The 22,070-nt window shown below is 47.0% G+C and overlaps 1 protein-coding gene across 4 annotated transcripts in view; it reads left to right on the forward strand.

Annotated features, from left to right (window-relative positions):
• Positions 1–22,070, forward strand: part of Ccdc149 (coiled-coil domain containing 149) — a 95,221-nt gene that overhangs the window by 41,186 nt on the left and 31,965 nt on the right. For 2 of the 4 annotated variants that reach the window (NM_001432958.1, NM_001432959.1), the window contains exon 4: positions 9,354–9,461. The exons of the other annotated variants lie outside the window; for them this stretch is intronic. In NM_001432958.1, the coding sequence (NP_001419887.1) occupies positions 9,354–9,461 (108 nt within the window). The remainder of the gene's footprint in view (positions 1–9,353; positions 9,462–22,070) is intronic. 4 annotated transcript variants of the gene reach the window in all.

Below are 22,070 nucleotides of genomic sequence, written 5' to 3' on the forward strand. Positions count from 1 at the left end.
TGAACTTCACGCTTGTAAGTTCTAGGAATATAGCTGTCATGCCTCCCTTTTGGACCTCAGAATTCTTTTTCAAACAACTCAATTTCCAGTGGCAAATCACCCGTTAAAGAAGCTGTGAAAAAAACCCAGACAACAGCGATTGCACTAATAGCTTCTCGTGGGATATTGAAATGAAAACGTCTTCCCATTACTCCAGGCAGAACTGTACACAGTGCGCCCCTTTGCACTGTGCGGAGAGATCATGGGAAGATCTCAAACGACCCTTTAAATATTTTTCTTTTGCTAAACAAGCACTTTCCGTGAAGGAGACAAGGGAATCAAGATGCTCTTGGGTTAATCTTTTTAGGTGATGAAATTCTTGTGGGTCACATCAGCATACCCCTCCTCCCACAAAACTCCTTCTTGAACAGACAGTCAAACACATCTTTAATATCTTTGTCTTTGGTTGTTTGATTTCAAGCACAAGTACCCTGGGAGGCATCTCTCTTGGCTCACTAGGGAGTCTTTGCTTTCTTGCCTCTAAAAAGGAATGGCTTATTTATACAGTGACATGCGTGAGATGGCAACTCTGGGGAAAATGGAGTGTAGAGTGGCCCTGTTCAGGAAAGGGGGGGCCTTTTATTTCAGTAGCAAAGTCGTCTTGGTCAAGCTTATTTCAGTCCCCAGGGCCCACAAATCAGAATGACTTTGTACATTACTCCTGGTTTGATGCGGAGAGCCTAAAACTTCTTTCAAAGACTCCAAGTGCTTTGAGGTGTTCTTTTATAACACTTTGAAGAGAGTGACTTAAGTGTCGCACCAGGGAAGCTAGGCGGCAACCCAGGTCCAGCTGTTTCTAGCCCTCCCCCCTCATGACTGTGGCTCCATCTTCCCTATCATGATCATACAGATCCTTGAAACAATTTGGTAACCAGTCTGGGAGTGCCCCTGACTCACAGACTCAACAAAGTTTCAGGAGCTTTTGGGGGTCCTGCTTGGGGTTAATAATAAAGACATGGAGAGCTCTTTATAGTATAAGTCTGTTAGTCTCTTTGCTGTGGGCAGTCTCCTCAGCTAGCTATCTTGATCCCCCAGTCTAAAACACTTGGGAGACACTCAGGAACAACTAGCAAGCAGAAACAAAACCATAATGTCCTAAACCAGGCAAATCTTTGTTTGAACTGCATCTTCCCAAAAGCCACTCAATAGATTTGCCTGGAAAGACATTCCTCCTCTGTGAGGGCGGGGGAGACTGAGGCAGGAGGAGGCTGCTGAGTTCTTGTGCTGCCCCAGACTATGCACGGAACATGCTCTCAGTGGTTGGTGTTTGGAAATAAGAAACCTGCCCATGGGGGCTATAGCTTTGGCAGTCTCTCTGGACAGGGGCCCTCGCTAATCAAGTTTTACTCAATTACTGTGAACATAGGAGTTGCCACTGGACCAAGGCAGCATGGTGAAAACTGCAATTAAATTTGCCATCAATCATAGGCCTTAAGAACACTGATGTCTCATCAAGTGTGGGGTGGGAATTTTTTTTTTAATGTAGTTTTGCTTTCTGTAGTACTTTGCCCTATAGAAGCTATGGATCCATGGGGCCCAGGGTTTAAACTTCCTAGTGTGATGGGACTCGGCAGTGCTTTCTGAAGGTGCTCTGCAGTTCATCCTCTTTCCTGAGGAAGTCAGGGATTTGCTTTTCTTTCTGTCTAATTTTATTTTCGTTCTACTTTTGACTTCTTATTCTGATGGGTCTGCAAATTGAGAGGTATGTTATAGGGCTTCCTAGTATACATCATTTATTTACTCATATAGTGTGTGTGTGTGTGTGTGTGTGTGTGTGTGTGTGTTCGTATGTGCATGTGCATGTGGGGCTCATTAGTCAATCTTGGGTGTGTTCCTTGGGAGCCATTCTTGTTGTTAGGGACTGGATCTCTCCTGGGACCTGGCACTCTCTCATCATCTTGATTGACTGGCCAGAGAGCTACAGGGATTTGTCTACTTCCGCTTCCCCTACGCTGGGATTACAAACACGCCTTACCATACTGGCTTTTTTCATGGGAGCTGGAATTGAAGTTCCACGCTTGCGCAGCCTTTGCCCACTGACTTATCCTCTCAGCTCTGTCATTTAAAAATGTATTATATATATTTATTTGTTTCTGAAGGGAAACAGAAGAGCAGTAGATCTGGGGGAGAGGGGAGGTGAGGGGAGGCTGGGAGAAGGGGAGGAAAGGGAAGGTCTGGAGGGAGGGGAGGATATGTTCAGGATATATTGTTTGAGGGAATACATTTTTACAAAATTATTATTTGTTGAGTGTATGTATATGTGAGTGGTGTGTGTGTGTGTGTGTGTGTGTGTGTGTTATGCGCATGTGAGTGTGTGAGTGTGGGCCCCTGTGGGGGTCTGAGGTATTTTTTTCCTCCTGGAGCTGTAGTTGCAGGCAGTTATGGTTATGGGTACCAGGAATTGAAGTTGGATCCTCTGGATGGACAGAACACACGCCTAACTGTTGAGGCTGAGCCATCTCTCCAGCTCAAGTCCTAACACTTTATATTATGATGTAGACTAACCTTCCCATGGCTCAATGATTCAGATCATGTGTATCTAACAGATTCCAGGGGACTTACCTAAGGAAGACTATGCCTCCCTGGTAAGAATTCCTACCGGAAGGTGGCTAAGAGGTTTGGTTGAGAGGTGCTGGTTCTCTGGCGTATTCATCTGAGCCATCAAGAGGTTGAGACAATTGCCTTGTGCAGAACATTTCCAGGGCACACTCTTCTCACCGTAGGAGCTGGCTTGTGGAGATGTACCTAAGCAGACATACGTCTGTCTTTGAGTTTTTATTGTTGTGATAAAAAAACAAAAAACAAAAAAAAAAAACAAACAAACCAAAAAGCCCATCATGACCAAAAGCAACTTTGGGGGGAAGGGGTTATTTCACTTTACAGCTTCTGAGTTCATCATCCAGGGAAGCCAGGGCAGGAACCTGGAGGTAGTGACCGATGCAGAGGCCATAGAGGAATGCTACTTACTAGCTGGCTTAGCCTGCCTTCTTATAGCACCCAAGGTTACCAGCCCAGGGCTGACACTGCCTACAGTGAGTTAGATCCTACCACGTCATTCATCAGTCAATAAAAGGCATCACAGGCTTGCCCACAGAGGCATTTTCTCAATTAAGTTTTCTTCTTCCCAGATGACCCACCTTGTGTCAAGTTGACATGAAAAATTAGCCAGCGCAGTATACATTATCCATCCCCCCTCTCCTGGGACCTGAACTTTTCCTTCTTAAAGGAAAGACTCTCCAGAGTTGAGAGTGCCCATAGCTTCTAAGCCTCACCTCTCGATACTTGCCACTAAGGTTAGATATTATGGGTATGTTCGTGCCTACCTGTGTATGTGCATGTGTGTGAGGGTGTTCTTGGGCAACATGAATATACATGTGTGTGAGGGTTTGTGTGAGCCTCTGGTCCTGGTGTCATAGGCAGTTGAAAGTTCTGGTCCTCTGGAAGAGCACCAAACCTTCTGGCTACCCCCTCTTCCCCATCTTATTCTATCAGATCTCTCTTCCCTCCTCCATCACAATGAAAATGTCTTATTATATTTTGTTTATTTATTTGAGTGTGTGCACATGTGTGGAGGTCAGAGGACAAGTTGTGGGGAATTAGTTATCTCCTTCCCCCACCTGGGTTCCAGGGATTGAACTCAGTTGTCAGGCTCAGCAGACAGTGGCTAAGCCCCCTCATTGGTCCCCTGTCACAACTTCAGTAGGCTAACTCCCAGACAGAGGGGCTTGAGGGTGAGGAGTCTATAGTGTGCACACTGCATTCCGTACTCATGCCTGCTATCAAGGAGATCCTGTCAACCTTTCCTAGCTTGACCTGACTATTTAAAAGGCTCCTTTGTGTGCCTTTTGGAGCTTTTCTACTGGGCCACCACCTGCCCTGGGGATGGAAAGGAAGAATTCTCCAGGGCCTGTCTCCCTTCCCTCTGAAACCGGAGGGTCTTGTCACATTCTCCCTGACATTTCCTTCACGAAGTGCTATTCCAAACTGATGGTCACAGAGTCCTTCTCCATAACAGGCAGAACAGTGCGCTCTGCATCGCTGATAAATTATAAGCAGCCACCACCTGCTCGCTTGATGGATTGTTAGAGCAAGCGTGTGAGTCATGGGCGTTATTTTTGGTCGAAGAACTGTGTGAACTTTCCTCCTCTATCCCAGTCTTCTTTGAAATGTACAACCCACCCTCCCCCCATCGCCTTTGTGTATCTCAAGCAATTGGGTACTTTAGCAGAATAGTCATTTTCTGGTTTTCAGTTACTGGTTCAGAGTTGAGAAGGTGGAGGGCTTGATTAGAGAAAGAGTGTGTTGACAACTTTACCTGACAAGTATAAAAGAAAATTACAGTCACTAGCTTTAAGGGAAGGGTGCTCCTCCCCGCACTGCTTCTCTGAGATCAAGTTTAAGGCCGGGGTAGATTTACCATGAACTCACAGCCCCAAAGGTGTTGTGATCCCAACTGACCATCTCCACTGTGTTGTGGGTGATGGCTGTGCCTGACTGTCTTACAGTTTCATGCAGTTGGAATGCAGACTAAATAAGGCTTGATAACATGGCTCTGCTTCTCTGAATGTCCTCCCTGTTGCAGCCCAGGCCTCTAGCCTAGCATCTTCTGGGATCTTGGATATTTATCCTGGCTTCTATGCCCAAATGTCCAGAATAACCAGGGTCATCACTTCTCAGAGCAAGGCCCTAGGTCCAGAGTCTTGATGCAACCCAATTGTTTCTGGCTTATGACAAGATAGGTAAGGAAATTGGGAATGAGCTTTCAGAACCATCTTTCGGGCACCGTTTTAAAACACTTGGGGTTTCCTTAAATTTATTTTCTAATAATTCATGATGGCTGCATTACACAAAAGCATTGAACATGGATGGACTGGAGTGCTGTTCTTTTGCTGCATGAGATTAAGTTACCCTGGGTTTGCTAATTCAGTGGCAGTGGTCCCTGAATGTCAGGGTTTCCCTGCTCCAAAGGGATCAAGCCATTAGTGATTGAAATGGGGAACTCTAGGGTGACAGGTTTTGTGCTTTGGTTTGCTTTTGAGTTTTGTTCATGGAAAGGTACAAGTAGCAGTACAGGTGGCAGCACAGGTGGCAACACAGGTGACAGTACAGGTGGCAGTACAGGTGGAAGCACAGGTGGAAGCACAGGTGGCAGTACAGGTGGCAGTAGCTTCTCCCTGGAGACCATCCTTCCACCTTGTGCCTGCCCTTGCATCTGTTGCCAACTCACTGAGAGGATCCATAAGCTAAGGCCTGGGAACTTTCTGGGGTTCAGTGGAGCAAAGGGAAAGAACCAGAAAATGTCAACCAAGAACACCTCTTACTTTCACCTTGGGTTCCTATACCCAGCCTGCCTTGTGTCTTTGAACTGTTTTCCCTCAAAGAACTTGAGATGCAAGGTGAGGAATACCCCTTCCCTGCCTGGATCCTTCCCCGAGGATGGCCACAAGGCCCACAATCTCCTTTTCAACATGTTCTCCTCTGCACACTCTGCTTCCTGTACTTGCTTTCTGTTTCTCTAGAAGCTTAATACCCCACCTAGGGAGCCACTCTCATTCTGTGCCACATAATGTAACATGTGATCAGTTACATGTGAGTTTTCAAGATCACAGTTTTGTCTCTTTTGTTGCTAAGCACAAAGTTTTGTCTCTTTTGGTGCTAAGATGGTGCGTAGCACAAAGCAGATGCCCAATGAAGATTTGTGTAAATAAAGGGACGAAGAATGAACAGTGCAGGGACAGAATCATAAAGAGCCGGATGTGGCCAAGGAGGAACCTTTCATGTCCCACAACTCTTGTCTTCTGGGTGCTTGAGTTGGAGTCATGGAGGAGGGCTTTAAGCAGAACCATTGGATGTCAGCTTGGGCTTCAACGTTCTGTGTTTGCTGTGGACATTTCAGGTCAGCACATGGAAAGTGCAGGGTTGGTTCCCCTCTGCAGATAGAGAAATTCCCCATGCAGCTAGGGGCAAAACTGGGAAGTAACTTCCACTCCCCGTGGAGAACTTTCCACTGTCAGTTGGCAGCAATGGTTCCTTGTTTCTCTGTCTACAAAGGGGAGTCTGGCCTTCCTCACTCACCATCTACGGTGTATTTCATGAGAGCAGAATTCTGGAGAAATGGGAATCAATGTACTGTAAGCTCTGAGCCATGCAGCTATGGGGTTTAAAATTTAGGATGCACCGTGGGCTGGAAAAAGGGAACCTGGAACTCAAGGGGGTGGGGTTTGTCCCAGGCGAGGCTCCGTGTTATTAGAAGCTGCTTTTCACTCCCAGTGCTGAGGCTGGAACATCCAGCTTGGCTTCTCATTTCGTCTTTTAGCTGTGCTGTGGAGCATTTTGGGAGAGGGGAGGAGAGAGAACCAAGTTCCTCGCCCTTCATGGAACTTATGGTTTAGCAGGGAGAGGGAGTCAGGAAATAAACAGCGAGCAGTAAACCATGAAGTAAATTATATGGTGTGTTAGGAGATGGCGTGCACCTCAGACAAAAGGCACAGGACAAAGGGAGGGGGGCCATGTTAAATCAGTGGTCCAGGGGGGTCCTATGGGGACTCGTGACCTCTGTGCAAAAGCCTGAAGGACTTGACGGAGGGTGCGGGCACCAAGATGGAATCAGGCCCAGCGTGTAGGAGCAAAGAAGCAAGCGTGGATGCTGGGTACCCTGGAGGAAGAGGCAGAAGGGCATCCTAACCCATGGGCTGAGGAGGCCCGGTGGAGGGGAAATCAAGCATGGGTGACAATTTTACCTTCCTGTTCTTTCCTTTGCTGCCTCTTTCAACCCAACACAGTCGTTCCCTGGAGGGTAGCATTGAAGGCTTGGCAAGGGCGCCACTAGAGGTGGGTTGTCCGTTTAACCCTGCATTTGGGTTTCGACTTCAGCATGAAGGAATCTGGGACTTCCTGTGTCCCTGTGTGCCTCTTCAAGTGATTTCTGTGAGGGACTAACTTTCCCCTTCCTTCATCCTCACCCTGAGGCTCTGAGACACACGCCCATGCGCAGGTTCCGAGTGAATGGCTGTCTTGCTCAGTGCTTGTCTTTGCTAAAGAAAGACAAGACCATAACCAGTGGAGTGGGAGTCAGAACAAGTTATGGTTTGTCATCAGGGTAGTTTTCTGCAGAACAGAGGATGAGGGCCAGTTGAAGACTGAGTGGAGAGAAGCATGAAGCTGTGTAAGGGCTGACAGAAGAAGTTCAGGAGAACCCCAAGAGGAGTTGAATATGTATCAGAATGTGCCAGCTCTGCTGCTCCGGGGAAAGGAATGGGAATGGGGCTGGCTGGCTAGGTAAGCCCTCCTCCCAACACACACACACACACACACACACACACACACATACACACACATATACACAAACATACACACACATATACACACACATACACACACATATATAGACATACACACATACACACACATACATACACATACACACACATACACACATACACACACATACACACATACACACACATACACACATACACACACATACACACATACACACACATACACACATACACACACATACACACACATACACACATACACACATACACACACATACACACACATACACACATACACACACATACATACACATATACACACACATACACACATACACACACATACACACATACACACACATACACACATACACACATACACACACATACACACACATACACACATACACACACATACACACATACACACACATACACACACATACACACACATACACACACATACACACACATACACACACATACACACATACACACACACACACACACACACACACACACACACACATACACAGTCTGGACCCCAAAGAGATAGGCGATGCTTGTGAGTGGAGAAGCCTGTGGTGGTAGTGGGTTGGTGTCCTATTCTGAAGACTTGAGTAGAAAGCACCAACCCGGGCTCTTTTGGCACTACATGGACCACCACCACCCAAAGGAAACAATGAGATGGGAGACAGCCCTGGAGACTAAAGGATCACAACTGGATCCTAATATTGGAAATGGCTGCCTTTCTAAATTCAAAATTCTGAGCATTTAGGATGCCCATGGCTCTGGGTAACAAGTTTGCTGCAACAAACCCGAGTATGATCACCAGCACACATGTAAAAGGCAGGCATGGCAGTTTGAGACCAAGCATTGTCGAGGAGGCAGAGATGGATCCTGGGGGCTCACTGGCGAGAGAGCCTAGAGCAGTAGTTCTCAGTCTTCCTAATGCTGTGGCCCTTTAATACAGTTCCTCATACTGTGGTGACCTCCAACCATAAAATTATCTTGTGAACTGTGATCTTGCTAGTGTTATAAATTGCAATTTAAATATTGGATATGCAGCATATCTGATATGTGACCCCCAAAAGGGGTCATGACCCACAAGCTGAGAACCACTGGCCTAGTGGAATTGGTGTGCTCTAGGTTTAGTGAGAGAGACTCTCAAAACAATAAGGTGGAAAGCAATTGAGGAAAACATTGAACAGCAACCTCTGCCTGCTGTGTGTGCAAACAAACACGCATATACATATGTACACACAAGCATACACACAAATTCTGGGCACTGAAATAACAAAGAAGGGCTCATTTAGCAAGTCACATTTGAAGGAACAGAAGAAATGACTGAAGTGAGAAAATACATTGCTGGCCCCAACTGGAGAACTGAACACAATCCAATTTGAAAGTGGACATTCTATTACCTGTGTGTATGTGTGTGGGGAGTATATATGCACAAGTGTATGCTTGTGAGGGTGCAAAGGCAGAGATGGACATCAGGTGACCTGCTCTATCACTCAACTTTATTTCCTCGAAGCAGGGTCTCTCACTGAGCTTAGAGCTAGGCTAACAGCCAGCAAGCCCCAGAGACTTTCCTGTCTCCTCCCCCACAGCACCAATGTGATATCTGTGTATGCAGACATGCCTGGCTTTTTATGTGGGTGTCAGGGATTTGAACTCATGTCCTCATGCTTGCACAGCAACCCCCTAGGATAGACATCTTAGTGACAAGCTCTTAGGAAAATTTTGAAATAGTCAAAAACAGCTGATTCCTTTGTAACCTGTCTGTTTTTTTTTAAAGCCATTCTGGAAACAAAGAATCTCCCTAAATAATGGGGGTGTGTTCCCATGTCACTCCCCTCCCCTTAAGCTGTCACTGTGCACCTTGTATGCTTGTTTCTTTCACACAGGTTAACTTGCCCTGGGCTCTGTGGGATGCAGTTGAGCTGGTGGCTGCCAGCATCCATGTCAGGAGAGCCTACATGGGTTTCTACCTCCATACTGATTGCTGTTGTGCTACGTTGATATTTCCAGGCTAATCTTGCGCAGCTGCTGAGAGAGTCACAGGACAGGAATAAACATCTGGGAGAAGAGATTAAAGAACTTCGGCAGAGGCTTGGCGAGGTCCAGGGTGACAATAAGGTACTGTGACTGTTGACAGGAGAGAGCTCACTGCATGCCTTCACACTGGGAGTGTGTCTGTGTGCACAGCACATTAGGAAATGCACTGCGGCATCGGCTGAAAGAGTTTTCTATAGACTGTTTTTTATATTTGTCATAATGAAACCCCACCGTTTAGCATTTGTCTTGATCATGGCCCCTTTGTGTGTGCACGTGCGTGCATATGTGTGTATTTCTGGGCTTCTCTGAAATATTGTCCCAACCCATTGTAGAACTTTCGTTATATCCAGCGTGGTGATAGACAACATGTGGTTGAGGGCGAAATAAAACCAAATGCGATACTTCCTCCCTTCTACACAAATAATGGATTTGTGGCTCAGATGATTTGAATTTTAAGTAGTCATTCTACTAATGATGTTCACATCACCAATTTACTTTATTGCTAAATTTGGCAATTTGTATGGAACATTGCTCAAAATCCACGGCTCGGCATTAATCAAACTCCCCTGTTGGCAACGTTAATTATAAAATATGAACTCATAAACTCCAAACTAAATGTGTGCACACTCGCTCTCTCCCAGCTGAAGCCACAAACGAAAGTCCGATGGGAAAACAGAAGAAAAAGTATTGAAGTTAAAATCTGCCCCTCCCACTCTGCCCCCAAATAATTTTCTGTTTTGCCTGGCCCAGGTAGATTAATTTCCAGCCCAGAGGCAGTGTTTGCAACAGAAAGGGCATTAGGTTTTGACTCGGAGAAGCTGTATGTAGTCTCTGCATGTTCAGGGGTGTTTTCTTAGGGAGATGTTTTCTGGATAGAATCATATTCCTTGACAAGTGAAGGTGGTTTTTACGCCTGTAGGGAGTTGTTCCTTAGTGACCCTGTTGCTGAAGATCTTCATTTAAAACAAACAAACAAACAAACAAACAAACAACAAATAAAACCAAAACTAAAACATGTTTAGGACATTCTGGGAGACAACTGCATAGAAGGAACACTTCTAAGAGATCAGAGAGGCTTGGCTGACTGGTAGATGGGAAGCCCAAAGGGTTTGAGGGTGGCTCAAAATTTGGTTACTATGTTAATCTCTTGACAAAAAGCAATTTGAGGAAGTGTCATGGTGAGAAAGGTAGGGTGGCAGGAACAGAAGGCAGAAGCTGGAAAAGTTGATACTGCACTGTTCTCTCCTGTTATTGGGTCCCGGCTCCCGCCCATTGACTGTGTTTAGGGTAGGTCTTCACAGTTCTCAAAATCAAACCTAAAATTCCTCACAGCCTTGCTCAGTCATTTGTTTCGATTGTGAAATGCCAAAATGACCATCAAGATTGCCCAGCGCAGTCCCAGTGACAGCTCTGGAAAGAGCGAGGACACTTAAGAAGTGGGGTCTACGCTGTCAGACGTTAGGCAGGGCTCAGGGATCTGCACAGGAGATGGGGAGCAAGGATTGTAGAAGCCAGAGGAGTAGGGACGCCACAGGAAAAGAGCTCACAGAATCCACTAAGTAGGGCTTGTAGCCCGAATGGGTTGACCTAGGTTCTTTGCGTATATGTTACAATTGAGTAGCTTAGTGCTCTTGTGGGACTCCTAATAGCAGGAGGGGGGTGTCTCTCAGTCAGTCCTTTTCCTCCCACTGGGTTGCCTTGTCCAGCCTTGATATGAGGGTTGTGGCTAGTCTTACTGTAACTTGTTATGTTGTGTTCTGTTTATACCCTGGGAGGCCTGCTCTTTTCTGAAAGGAAACAGGAGGAGTGGATCTGGAGGAGAAGGGGGTAGGAGGTTGGGAGGGGAGGAGGAAGGGGAAACTGTGGATGGAATATAATATCCAAGAGAAAAATAAATAAAAAAGAAGCATGTTTTAAAAAGACAGGAAATGAGCTCTAGCAGGTTGGGTCATGAGTGCCCTTACCAAGGGACTACCTACCTGTTTACTGGAGTAAATCGGGCTTCTCGTTGTTCACGAGAGTCAGATCACAGGAGCAGTGACCCCATTCTGCTGTCTCACTTCCTCTCTCCCCACCTGTACTGCAGCCATGAGGCCCTGTCTTAGTCAGGGCTTCATTGCTGCAATGAAGCATCATGACCAAAAAAACAAGTTGGGGAGGGAAGGTTTTATTTGGCTTACGATTTCAGATCACAACCTGTCATTGGGGAAAGTCAGGACAAGAACTCAGGCAGGGCTGGGACCTGGAGGCAGGAGCTGATATAGAGATCATGGAGACTGCTGCTTACTGGCTTGCTTCCTCAACCTGCTTTCTTAGAGAAGCCAGGACCACCAGCCCAGGGATGGACCCACCCACCATGGGCTAGGCCCTCCCTTGTTGATCACTGAGTGAGAAAATGCCTTACAGCTGGATCTCATAGAGGCATTTCCTCAACGGAGGCTCCTTCCTCTCTGCTGACTCTGACTTGTGTTATGTTGACAGAACCAGACAGTAGAGGCCCTCAGTAGAAATCTTCTGAAGATGTGAGTCAAGAAAAGCTCTTTACTTTATAAAGTGCCTGGCCACAGGTATTTTGCTATTGCAGTGGAAGTCAGGGTTGGAGAAGTTGCTCAGCCGTTGAGGGTACTTGTTGCCCACACTTGAGAGCGGGAGTTTAGATTCTGGCATCCACTCACCAAGACTGGTGTCCTGAATTATGTCTGTAGCGCCAGCTCAGAGTTGGCGGCAGAGGCAGGAACTCCATTTGGCTTCCAGCTTAGTAAAGAAAACTAGAGCTCTAGGCTCATGGGGAGACCCTGTATCGATGAAAGAGATGGGGTATGACAGAGGGGAATACCCAGTGTCCTCGTCTGTTCTCTAAGAGCGCACATAGATGTTTATTTTAGCTAGCAGTTCCAGGGCATAAAGCACATACATGCATTCGGTCACATAAATAATTAACTAGATAAATAAAAATACTTTTAAACAGGCTAAGCCTTCCTTCATTTGTGAGACAGGGTTTCACCAAGTAGTTCTGGCTATCCACGAATTTGGCCGTAGATTATATTACCCTTGCCCTCACAGAGATCTGCTTGCCTCTGCTGAGATTAAAGGCCCACACTAACTACCATTCTTTTCCTTTCTGCTTACTACAAAATAAGTAAACGATCTGGGTATATAATGTAAGTTTGAACAGCTCAGCTTGGTTATTTGTGGTTGTGAAATAAAGAATGCCTGGAGAGCATTAGCACCACAGAAGCCCAGCAGGGTCCCATGTGACTGAAGTAGTAGGTTAGAGGTTAAAGGTCAGCTCTAGCAGTCCCTTCCTCCAGCAGTAACAGAGCATGTTTTTTCTAATAAAATGTGCAGTTGTTTTCTTTAAGTTCATAAAAATACAAGGTGGATTTGGGAGACCCCATAAGCCCAGGGAAACAGTCTGAAATGTGATTATTTTTTACTCATGCTTCTTTTTTTATTATTATTATATTATTGCCCTGTTTCCTTTTGTTATTCTGAGCTATACCAGATTTTAACTTTTATGACTACCTTTCTGCTTTGTTGGTTGGTTACCTCTTGATCTTTTGCCTTTTCTCTTTTCTCCTCTCCTCTCCTCTCCTCTCCTCTCCTCTCCTCTCCTCTCCTCTCCCCTCCCCTCCCCTCCGCTCCCCTTCCCTCTCTCTCTCTCTCTCTCTCTCTCTCTCTCTCTCTGTACATGTATATGTGAGTGTGGGCACATGCCCCGAGGTTGTTCTCAGGAATCCTCCTCCATCACTCTTGACCTTTCCTTTGAGGCAGGGTCTCTCAGTCAAACCCTGAGAATGCTGATGTGTCCAACCCCACTAGCTAGCTTGCTCTAGGGATGGCCTGTCTCCACCTTCTGAAGTCAGACTCAAAGGCAAGCCATCACTCTCGCCTGGCATTTGCGTGGATTTGGAGAATCCAAATTCCAGTCCTCCTGTTTGCGCAGAACTTTAACCCTGAGCCGCCTTTTGCTTTTTAAGCATTAGAAATTTCAGGAAATGATGGCAACTGATAATTCAAGGAAAGCAAAGGTGGCTGTGGTGTGTGTGTGTGTGTGTGTGTGTGTGTGTGTGTGTGTGTGTGATGCATGTGCATGCTCTGTCCTGGGCTCCTTTGCTCTATTAATTACTAAGTGTTGTGATTTGCATGTGTGTCAGCGTGTATCCAGGGTTTTTGAATGACTCACTCATGGCCTGCAGAATAGTCGTCTGCTGAAAGGTAGACCAGGTCCCTGCTCAGTATCTGGCTCTTCTTACAAAACAACAAAACCAAACAAGCCAGCAAGCCCCAGAATCACTACCCTGTTCTTTGCATCTGAAAGTTTGAGGTTGCCTGGTCCCTCAAATTATTTTCAGGCCTATGATCACCCTCCCCTCAGCCCACCTCCAGGCCTCGATAAGACTGTTCATCTCATACAGCACTAGATTTCTTGAAACTGAAGGCCCTGTTCAAAGGTGGCTGTGGTTGTATGATCAAGAATGGGTTAAGCCTTTGACTCAGGTGTGTGTGTGTGCGCGCGCGCGCGCGCGCGTGTGTGTGTGTGTGTGTGTGTGTGTGTGTTGTGTTTTTGATAGTTGTTATTTATTTTCCTTGTTTTGAATCACCATACCATGTGTGGCTTCCACATGCAGGCCACATTCTTGTCATCATGTGCCAAGTGTCCGAGGTCTATCCCCTGCAGAACTTTCCAGCTATCATCTGGCTAATATGGTCTTCTCATTCTGGTTTCAGCCTGTCCCCCATGCTGCCTGTGCCATGGGATCTTTGCATCTGCGGGGCAGGATGGGGCCCTCTCCTTCACTGCCCTTTCCACTCGTTCCCATTCTAGGCATCTCATGTGTCACCAGATCAGGCATTAGGTGTTGTCTTTGCTCTCAGGTGTCCTCACTGGATTTGGCTGTGTTCCTTGCCTTGGCACTTGTGTGACCCTGTAACTCCAGGGGGCAGTGCTCAGAAGATGAGTGCTTGGCCCATGCTTCAGCCTTCCATGTTTAATTTAGTTCCCTACACAGAGCCATCCATAAAGGCATGGAATGTTGTGACTGAGGGAATGAATGATGCTGTGGAGGGATAAAAGGGATCAAAGGAATGGCCAAGGGGCTGGTGTGGTGACTCATAACTCCAGCACGTGGGAGTCAGAAGTGGAGGAACTTGGGATCCTAGCCAAAATGAGGGTGGGACAAAAGAGTTCAAGTAAGAGAGGAAGAAGAGATCAGAGTACAGAACTCCCCTTTCACATCACCAGCATGTGCTGTGAGGAACTCAGAAATTGGAACAAAAGTTCCAGAAAAGCAAAATGTCCCAATAAGGGACAAACAGCAACTCCACCAGGGAGCCCTTGGGAAGGTCTGATAGTCCAAGGACAGAGGAACACTCCAGTGGCCAGAGGATGTCTATGGCAGCCCTGCTCATGGCCTGATCAGCATACTTACCGAGTGGGCGTTTGCTGCTGAGAGACCAAGTAGGGGCCGAGGGCAGGGCTTGCTGAATGAACCCCTGAGCCTTTATCTCCAAGTCACCATTTCAACAGTGACCTTCCCCTACCCCCTAGAAAGGTAGACTGTGGGTATTAAGCACTTGTGGGTGACAGGAAACGACATGCCTTGGATATTTTCAGAGAGACTCATTTTTCTATTTGTTTAGCTAGAGTCTTGGCCCCCCTGTGCTTCATAAAGCTCTTCCATAAAGCTTCCAGAGGGTCTGCAACTACAGCAGCTCTGACAGCTTGGTATTTGCATGAGTTAGGGGGCAGGGGTCTTGTAACGTGTGTGTTTAGGGGGGATGCTTGGATTCTATCACCACCTGACATCCCTCTGACTGGTGGCCAAGGGACCAAGAATGCACCCAGATAAGTACCAACTCCCAACCCAAACTAGATTGGAGGCATGACAACCCACACCCACCAGAAGATGCCCCTTCCTCAAAATTTCAGGGCGTGTGTGTGTGTGTGTGTGTGTGTGTGTGTGTGTGTGCATTTGCAGATGCATGTGTATGCTTATACTTGTTTGTGCAAGGGATCCATGTCATGTGTTTCCTCAGTCACTTTCCTTTCATTTCTTTGAGACAGGGTCTCTTACTGAATTTGGAACTTGCTGACTGACTGGCTAGCTAGCAAGCCCCAGGGATTGCCTGACTCTACTTCCTCAGATTGGGATTAAAATTTAGTGTTTAAAGGTCAATGAGGATTCTGGGGAAGAAAGGGCCCAGGCACCACCCCACCTTGGGAAATCCTTGCTGGTGATGGATACCCTTGCTGTCATCTGTGAGGATGACTAAGAACCAGTTATGTGGGGAGACCCCCATCTGTACTGAGCTTGCTTTGAGTAGTCTCAGCACACCTGGTCTTGGCCTGAGTTCTTTTCTAGTAGAGAGAAGGGTAAGGGCAGCAGAAGGGGATCTTTGCGTGTCTAAAAGTTCACCAGTAAACTTGGAAGAAGCTGCCTGAGGCTTAAGATGGGAGCTGGTACCACCTCTCTGATAGAGAACGCTTACAGTGGAACTTGGCCAGCTTTCGTGACATAAGGACTGATGTCACAACAAACCTCAAACCCCTGTCTTAGGGTTATTATTGCTGTGATGAAGCGCCGTGATCAGTGCAATTTGGTGAGGAAGAGTTTGTTTGGTTTACACTTCCATATCGCAGTGCATCATCAAAGAAAGCCAGGACAGGAAGTCAAGCAGGACAGGAACTTAGAGGCAGGAGTTGGTGCAGAGGCCATGGAGGGGTGCTGCTTACTGGTTTGCTCCTCACAGCTTGCAAAGCCTGCTTTCTTATAGAATCCAGGACCACCAGCCTAAGGGTGATAAAACTCACAGTGGGCTGGGCTCTTCTCCATCAATCATTAAGAGAACCTTCTACAGGCTTGCTGACAGCCTGATCTTATGGAATCTGTTTCTCAAAATTCCTTTCTTTTATATGACTATAGCTTGTGTCAAGTTGACATAAAGCTAGTGCACTGCCTTCTAGAAGATCTGGCTTAAGAGCAGCAATGGAGGCAACTCAGGAGGTCCTGTTCTTCAGGCATCTCCAGACCCAAGTGTGTATTCCTGCTCTGCCTGCCAATGTGTGAGTGATCTTAGGAAATGTGGTCATTTTCTGGGGTCTCAATGTTCTCATCAGCAAGATGACAATCAGGGGTGGCCAGGCTTCCTTCTGTGTTTACCAGCACATACCTGTCGACTCCCTGAACTCTAGCAGCTAAAGTTGTATTAGAGAAGCACAACAAGTTTCCCCACTAGGGAGCTTAACTACTGATTGGAGAGACAGACAGAGAATAAAAGACATAAAGTCATCAGACAGTGTCTGGAGGGTGAAGACGGGAAAGCAGGGTGATGAGATTTAATGACTGTGTGTGTGCTCAGTCCTCGCTGCACAGCGAGTCCTCTGGATGGAGCTGCTTCTTTAACCCAACATGTCAGGAGCCAGTGCACGCCACCAGCAGTCACAGACTTCCCTCTAACAGACTCACTGTTTCCCAGGACCTTAGTATGTGCCCCAGAGGAGCCCATGATTCAAGTGAGAAGTCTGTCACATGACACCTAGACCTCGGAGCCCAGCCCTCTCATCACCACCCGGGCGTGGCTAGCTGCAAGCATCATTTTTACGCTGGTTTCCTATAAAAGGAGCCATGCACCTGTAAAAGAAGCATCTGTAAGATGCACCCGCAGCAGTCACCCCCCTCCCAGGCCCTTCCACTTCTGGGACAGTGACGGCAGAACAGGCTCTCACGTACTTTTCATTTTGCTTTACGTTAGAGATCACAGTCCTTGGATGGTAGCAGACCCGAATACAGCATGGCACGAGCCGAGAGGAGAACATTTCCATTGTTAGCTTTCTATGAGGAACGTGGGCTCTGCTTTAGTAATAAGCTTAAATTTCACCAACTGGCAGCCCTGAGTGCCTCTGTTTGTTCTGGCACTGGCCCCATAAAGCCACAGAGCCCTTGTGTGACTGCCAGTTGTGGGGTGTGGTTGGATGGATCCTGTGAAGCAGTGGGGTCCAAGCCATCAACCAATAAAGGCAGGCCAATGAGCAAGCAGGTGACCAATTAAAGTATACGTTGTTTGTTTAGAAAAAGAAAGAAGAAGAAAAAAAAGAAAGAAAACGTGTTCAGCTGTGGCTGTTCATCCTGGCCCTGGGTGAGGGCAGGGGAAGCCCCGTACAAACAGGCTGTTTCTAGATGCTTCACAGCAGAGTCCTGTTTGAGTGACCTCCAGAAGGGGACACCCTCATGAGCATGGCAGGGGGACATTCCTGATCTGACAAGCATTTGGAGATCCCCATGGAGAGCCCGACACTTGGCTGTAGACAGAGCTACCGTAGAGCTGATGTCAGGTGCCACAGGTGGACAGTTCTTCCCATAAGCATAGCGGATTCTTTGCTTTGGTTTGAGGCAGGGTCTTGTGTAGCCCATGGGTTTGGTTCATTCCACACATATGCTCTGGGGACAGCACAGGAAGCATTGAGTCCCTACTCTCATGGGACTTCAACTGTGGCAGAGCCAGCCAGCCAGTGAACAAATGAATAAGTTCCTTTTCTGGGATCTGGGAAGTGGAGTTTCATCATTGCACTTGTGCCGTATCAGGAGGAGAGAATGCCTGTGTTCTGTGCTCTGTGCTCTGTACAAGAGAGTTGGAAGTGTATTGGCCAGAGCACAGTCTAGATATGTCAGTGATGCTAGGCAGCAAGGCTAGAGCATAAGGCTAGCTTGGTGTTGCTATGGGGCTTGGGGAAGTCCTGAACTCACATGCCTAGGGCACAGAGACCTGGAGGAAGGCAGGCAGACACCTAAGGGATATAGAACAATTGTCCCAAGGCAGACCTAAGTATAGGGTATTTTTGAGGATTATATTGGGAAGTTACAACACAAACCAGCTCAGAGAAGGCTTTGCAGAGGGCATGCGTTTTGTCTGAGCAAGGGTTGCATAGAACAGTATTACAACAGAGGACAAACCTTTGACAGCCAGAACCAACCCTACCTCAGTCATTTCTAGGATTTGTGACTTAAGCTAGTGACTTTGTCTCTTGTGGTTTGTGTCCTCACCCAACTGGGCACCATCATGACCAGCTGGACACAAAGAAACTCTTCCCCAGGTTGAGCATTTTCAGAACCCTGGACAAGCACCAGAGCAGGTAGACCTGGCCCCAGATTGATCTTGGGGACATCAGGATCTGCCTCTGGGCTATGAGGAGCATGGCAGAGGGACATCCCTGATCTGACAAGCATTTTGAGATCCCCATGGTGTGCCCAACCCTGGGCTGTGGACACTGAGCTATTGAAGAGCTGACATCAGGTGTCATAAGTGGATGTGTGTAGAGAGGCAGGCGTTAGTAGGCAGGAGGCCTGGGGAGGAATAGCATCAGCTGAGATGAGATGTCTAAGGAAGTCTTTAATCTGAGCCTTGAATAGGATGACAGGAGTGACTGTGGGCAGTTCTATGACTCACTGTGCTAGGGGCAGAGATAGTGTAAATGCCTGGGAGCTGGGATGGATACCAGGGGGCAAGCAGGATAGGGGAAACACAAACTCAGGGTAGCAGCATTGGCATTGGGGCAGATAAGGAGGGTCACATGGGCCTCTCAGCCTCAGCAAGGGCTCTGCATTCAACTCAGTGCAGGAGAGAACAACTTCAAGTGCCTATTGCGGTCAGGAAGCTGAGCACATTTCTTTCTTGGCCCGGGTAGGAGCTCATTAGCTAATAGGCACACTCGTGTGTGTGGACGACAGTCTCTTGAGATCCAAGAGTGGTGCACAGTCCCATCATTTGTTTCTAAGATGGGAGAGTGGTGGCATCATATTTTGCTTTTTGAGACAGGGTTTCTCTGTATAGCTCTGGATGTCCTGGAACTCACTCTGTATTGTAGATCAGGCTGGCCTCGAACTCAGAGATCCACCTGCCTCTGCCTCCTGAGTGCTGGGATTAAAGACCTGCATCAGTGCACTTAACTGACAAACCCTTTTGCGTGGGCACTGCTGTATCTGTAAGATCATGTTTATCTTCTTGTGTTTTAAATTCACAAGTCACATGTGGCTTGGCAAGCCACACAGCTAGGATTAGCATCAGAATCTGAGTACAGGTAATACTCAGAGCATAGCGGCTCCTACCCTGGCTGCCTCCCAGCACCCTGTGGCTACAATAGTCCCAGTAAATAAAACAATATGAGTTAGAGAACATAGAAGGCCATGACAGGGGCAACCTGGGGAGAGCTCAAAGAAGGGCTGAACCTCTCTGACTCAAAGGCTAAGCCTGGTAGAGCCTGGGCAGCTGGAAAAGAACCTGGACCCTTCCTGCTACACTGTTTTGTTCCCTGTCCCTCAGCGACATCTAAGCTGCAGCTGGACCTCATGCACCAGCCAAGGACTCATGTCTGTGATTCATTCATAAACATTTATTCCTCTCTAAATCAGCAAATGGTGGCGTCCATCGCTGACAGTGGGTGTTCACAGAGCACAAGTCCTCTTGGCACTGGGAGATTATCTGCAGTGCCATGTTTGGGAATAGCAAATGTGGGGAGCATTGCTTGTCGCTTCTCGTGGTAGGGAGCCACACCTTCATGCTCTCTTGGATGCTTGGGTCTGGAGCTCAGCTTCAGCCAGCTCTGAAGATGGCATCTTTTCCTGGGGGGTTGTTAGGACCTTTGGAATGGATGAAGGTGATGACGATGATGATGATGATGATGATGCAGTAGCAGTGGTGGTGGCGGCGATGACAGCGATCATAATGTCAATGACAGCAGTGATGGTGAGGATGGTAACATCATGCAAGCAGATGATGTTAGCTAAACACACACTTTCTCTGCTCCTGGACTGAGTTAATGCCATAGAGACGGACCATGCTCTGTTCTTCAGGGGCACAGCTTTTATTAGCATGGGGCAAGCTCGGATTACCTGGATGGTCTTTAAATTGCACAGGCAGTCCTGGGCAAACAGTTGCACGCGTGCTTCTGAACTGTAGCATTATTGATGACTGCAACCATTACAACTTTGCATCGATAGCTAGGAAAACGATGCATATATATTTAATACATAAATGCAGTCACTCTTCACATAGGGGTGAGGGAACTCACTCAAATTTTAGAATGACTTCTTTGCATCCCTCATCCTGTTTGCCTAGTGGCCCCTAACCTAGAGTCTCTTGACTATGCCTCCACTCTCCCCTGCCATGCAGTGCTCTCAGCAGGAAGGGACAGAGGCCTAGGGAGGTTCAAGCTCATTCTTGAGGAGAGAGAGTGGGAAGCCCTAAGCCGGAGACCCCAGAGTCTATAAGCCGTCTTTGTAGAAGGCAGGCTTGATGTTCCTGGGCTCTATGTTGCCACAGCAACAACCCCATCAAGCCCCTTCTGCTGACTGCATTTAAATTTCAGACCCAACAATCCAACTTGAGTCTCAATTTAAAAGTATTTCAACCAGGACAGCCCTGTAACGTGGGAGCAATATTATCTGCACATTAAACACCAAATGATAGCTAACGTGTTGATTGACATTTAACCAGCATCCAGTGTGAAAATGGCTTTCTTTTTTTCCTATGGAGTCGTGCCTCACTAGGCACGTGTAATAATTAATTGGCATTAACAAACATAATCGTATGACTCTAAATGAAGAGTGCAGTGAAGCTGGTTGCGACTGGAAAGGGAGGTTTCTTTACATCAAGTTCAGGCTGTCTATCTCACATGTTATGTGTCAGGGAAAGGCTCTAGTTTTCAAGGCGCAGCCTGAGTCTCCTGTGGCCTCCTGCCAAAAGCTTGTGTGCTTGTGACACAGCCTCTGGGGTTTGACAAATGCTGCTCCTTGGCTTTGCTGTGGCTTTGGGATGTGCTTTTCAAAGTCCTGTTGTCCCAAGCCAAGGACCAGGTGACATGAAAGATGTTTCACATGCAAGCGTTTGCTTGAATCAACCACTTCTGCTGTCTTCGTGTTCCATGGGCCACTGAGATGCTGACTGGGAGCTCACTGGCTCACTGGGGAGGTGAGGAGGCCTGCTCGCCTCTGCTATAGCTGCCGTGCCAAGGCTCATCCCGACTGTGTCTTCTGTCGCATCTTTTAATATAAACCTATTTAACAGAGGTGGTAAATTCATCAGCAGTGTCCTAACAGGTTCACTCATTCTTTAGCTTAGAGTCAGAGGAAGATGGATGAATTCACAGATTTTCACTGCAAGGCACACTGTATTTCCTTCTTGGACTCAGGAACACTAGATATCAACCAAGCAGCATGTGTGAGGCCAACATCATCAGGAGACCTTTTCCACACTGCCAGTGGGGGTATAGATTAATAGAGTCACAGGAGGAAATGTCGCAGTGCATCAAATTGTAAATAAATAAAATGAAATATATGTGCACCAAACTATTGCAGTTGCACTACTGGGTATATAGCCACAGGAAGGAAATCAGAATATCAAAAAGATACCTGCACACCCATGATCATTGATATGCTATTCAGGCTGGCCCCAGTCCAGCGACGATCTAAGTGTCCGTCAGTGGACAGAGTAAGGAAGATATGGCACATGTACCCAGTGGGATATCACTCTACCTTAACGGATGAAATCCAGAAGACATCATGTTAGCAAAACAAGACAAAAAGCACATAAAGACAATCACTTCATCTTAATCCGATTTATATCCAGAATCTTAAACAGAGTTTTCCTAGATATGTTACACTGGCTAATTTTTATTGTCCACTTGACACAACC

The sequence above is a fragment of the Rattus norvegicus genome, chromosome 14 (genome assembly GCF_021556685.1).
Source record: "Rattus norvegicus strain SHRSP/BbbUtx chromosome 14, alternate assembly SHRSP_T2T, whole genome shotgun sequence".
NCBI lineage: Eukaryota > Metazoa > Chordata > Mammalia > Rodentia > Muridae > Rattus > Rattus norvegicus.